Source organism: Durio zibethinus, chromosome 5 (assembly GCF_047325235.1).
Source record: "Durio zibethinus cultivar Kanyao isolate XHJ-2024 chromosome 5, ASM4732523v1, whole genome shotgun sequence".
NCBI classification, from domain to species: domain Eukaryota; kingdom Viridiplantae; phylum Streptophyta; class Magnoliopsida; order Malvales; family Malvaceae; genus Durio; species Durio zibethinus.
Window position 1 is genome coordinate 6,235,177 of NC_143166.1, and position 3,473 is coordinate 6,238,649.

At 33.3% G+C, this 3,473-nt stretch overlaps 1 protein-coding gene across 1 annotated transcript; it reads right to left on the reverse strand.

Annotated features, from left to right (window-relative positions):
- Positions 1-269: 269 nt before the first annotated feature.
- On the reverse strand, positions 270-2,005 carry LOC111281533 (transcription factor bHLH168-like). Its single transcript, XM_089761480.1, has 3 exons — positions 1,595-2,005; positions 1,165-1,482; positions 270-589 (listed from the first exon to the last, which is right to left on the reverse strand). The coding sequence occupies exons 1-3, from the start codon at positions 1,928-1,930 to the stop codon at positions 521-523; spliced, it is 723 nt and encodes a 240-aa protein (XP_089617606.1). The 5' UTR covers positions 1,931-2,005; the 3' UTR covers positions 270-520.
- Positions 2,006-3,473: the final 1,468 nt, after the last annotated feature.

Genomic DNA, 3,473 nt, shown 5'->3' on the forward strand with positions numbered 1-3,473 from the left:
AATGTTATAAAATATTAATTTTTTCTCATGCATAATTATACTTTCAAACTCGATTTCATTTTTTCACAAACCAAAAATCATATTTTAAATAAATCTTAATTAATTTCAAAATTTTATTTTAAAATAATTTTTTTAAAATAATAAATCACACCTAACCAAAAAATTAATTACAATATTTTTATATTTTTAAAATTTTACCTAAATGATTAGATTCTCGGCTCACATGTTACAACAACAATACACAAGTACGCAATATTTTATTTAACCCAACTAGATTCCAAAAACAACTTTTTGAGCCGCACTCAAAGACTTAAACAAACACTCAATTTCTCTGAGCCCTAGTCTCACAACCTCACAACTTCTTACTCAACCCTTAAACAAAATAACAAATTTATAATAAAATTCTAAAAGGCTTAAAGGATCCACCAATAGATAACCCATAATAAAATGGTAACTATTATAAACAAGGCAAATAACAATAATAAAATTATAAAACTTGGTTTAATTGCCAAAACCAGCTTCAAGAAACCAGGCCTTTCAATCTCTCCTGCACTCTTGAAGTCGCGATGCCAATTCTAGAACTGAAAGCCTGTGAAAAAATATAGACAAGAAGGGATCGATTTCACAAGTTAGAGAAAGAAAGGCTCTTTTAATTAACTATCTGAAAAAAGTAGTACTACATAGGGCTTGATTAATGAATTGTATTTGGCAAGTGGTAACCCTTACAGCTCAATCATATCCGGGCAAAGTTACCTTCTCCTTAAGAATTCAAATCTTGAATCTTAGAGGAAACAACTGGGGTTAAACATGAGTTGTCTTTTTATTATTTCCTAAAATTGCAATGTCGATCATTTGCTACTTTTAAAGTATGGAGTGAACGTAAAATCAGAGAATACTGTTTTTTTATATCTACTTAAAAGATCTATGTACTAAATTCAAATTTTAATTTAATTATTTTATGTAATCGTTAAAAAGTGATATTTAAAAAATTTGAAATTTAAATTTTAACACTTGAAATCTTCTTTTATATTCTCAAATTGTGAACTCTTTTGAAAAATAAAAAACCATGCACTCTAAGAACAATTTGATCAAATTGAATAGTGTTTCTGCTATAAATAGTTCTTCCTCTTGAAAATTACTTTTATGGGGTGTCGAAAAATATACCCGGCAATGAATTGAATAGATGATCGTGTCTCCTGCATTATGGTTTGCAGCAGCTGTTAAAACTTCAGCTCCTTCTTCCAGGAGAATTTTAATAACGTCGCCTAATTTAAACTTCTTATCGAACCCAGTAATTAAATTAACTTCCAGCGTAGAATCCAATTCTGTTATATTGATGACTGGGGATATAAGACTTGGTCCACTTCTCATTTCTCTGCACTCCTCTTCAACTTGCAACTTCATTTGTTTGAGTTCTTCCACTCGTTTTCGCAGCTGGTTTACATATACGGTGACCTGCTCTAACATTTCGTACGTCGACATCTACAAGATTAATCCAATTCAATATTTCAAACTAATTAAAACAAATTTAATCTGATATAGAAGCAGAGAGAGAATGGAGACAATGGAACGAGATGATTTAATTTAATTGTACCTTCCTTGGTTGAGGAGGAAGGAAAGAAGCGAGCTGGGAATAGAGATTTCTCAAACGCATTCTTCGTTCTCTCTCTAAAGTAGATCGATTGGTTCTTGATGATGAACCAGCAGCTGCACCAGAATCCATGACTCGTTCTTCCTTCTCTAATTTTTCAATTACTATATATCTACTCAAACGTGCAACATGATGGCCTGCGCAATGTGATACATATAGATATAGACGATATTTCTTGTCTATTTTACGGTGACCAAGGACAAAAGTGAAAAGACAGAATTGGAACAGTGGCTCTTCATTATTGTACAATGTTTTCAAGAAGGAACCGTTGCGTCTCATCCTTGGGGGCGCCGCATTTATATCCGTCTTTTTTTTTCTTGGATATTGCAAAACTTGTTCTTTGTTACGACTTTGTAGCTTTGACCGGCTTCCAATTTAGAATTTTGATTCCATAATTTCTTTATAAATGTGTATTTAATTTTATTTATAACATATATTTAAAAATATAAAAATATTTTTAATATTTTAATAAAACATAATATATATATAAATTATCAGCTCGAGTTAATATCAAAGTTTAGATTTTTATGTTTTCAATAAGCTTTGATAACTTGAAAAGTTTCTGGAAAAACCAAGCAATGGATATTTGGACACATTTGGTCCAACTAATTGGCTGGAAAGATTGATTAGTGAGCATTGACTTGGAACTTAATTTCATGACCGGAAAATTATTTCAATTAACTTTTTCGGTTTTGCTATCCAAGCACTGGAAAACACGAAAAATCATTTTTTGAAGTGGTTTTCCGCTGTAACAAACGGAGCCAAAGTGTTGAAATAGCTGTTGGCACAGAATTTTTGTCCTGGGATAATTTTAAAATTTTTTGGCATATTTTATTTGGGCTTGAACCTTCTAATTGGATTATTTCATTTGGGGTTTATTTGAAGTAATTATAGATGGTCTTGCATTAACTAAAGTCCAGCCCAATTTGATACTAAATCAAATTGGGGCATCTAAGCTTAAAAGTCGACTAATAAATCCTTTTAATTTTTAAGCCCTTAAGCCTTTTTAAATTAGATTAATAAATGTGGTAAAAAAATTAATTTTTTAAAAATAGTCAATGCAAAGTTTAGCACGGCAGCCGACTTTCTTTTTACTCAAAATCTTTTCCTCCCATTCCGTCCCCCTACCACTTTCAAGTCAATTTTATCAAACCACCCTCTATCACTTTCCCTGCACTCAAAAATCAGCAAGCACAACAACCCCAAAATCGGCATGCAACACTCCCTAAAACCGATAGTCATTGCTGCCCGTCTGCAAGAAACTCCCAAAAACTTCAATCAAGCATGGTTAATTGGCTGCATCTCATACAAAGTGACTTAAAAATTAGAGCATACTATAAAAACCTTGAACAATTCTCAGAGAAAGGGGAAGCCTTTTTTTTTTTTTTTTTTTCTAAAAAAATCACATAAAAAGTTGAAGCAATAAAAAACCAACATGAGCTAAGATCCTTCCATGAAACATAAAAACCCTTCCTCACCAACTAGCTTCCCCACCAAACTGCCCTTGATCCAAAGCACACTACCAGATAACTCCTCTGCAACCTCTATCAACCTGTTCTCACCAACAGCTCTAGAGCCACCAAATCTCAACACCCTCACTATTGTCTCCTCCCACCACTACCCCTATGTTCCCCACAACCTACCCGAAGCCCAGACCCGAACACCCACTAAACCACAAGATGGAAACTACCATCATAGAGCCGACTCACCCAAATCACATCCCGTCATCCAAAGCTCACAACCTTCATAGTCCACCGTCACCCAAAGTTACCGCCAGACCACAAATAAACAAAACCATCCCTAGCCTATAACCTCGGTTAGA

Bases quoted from the DNA above. Each gene is read 5' to 3' on its own strand.
- LOC111281533 (XM_089761480.1), bottom strand. From the start codon at position 1,930: ATGAGACGCAACGGTTCCTTCTTGAAAACATTGTACAATAATGAAGAG. The intron at 1,483-1,594 runs GTACAATTAAAT...TTAATCTTGTAG, and splicing joins TTCCTCCTCAACCAAGGAAG to ATGTCGACGTACGAAATGTT. The intron at 590-1,164 runs GTATATTTTTCG...ATTTTTTCACAG, and splicing joins TCTATTCAATTCATTGCCGG to GCTTTCAGTTCTAGAATTGG.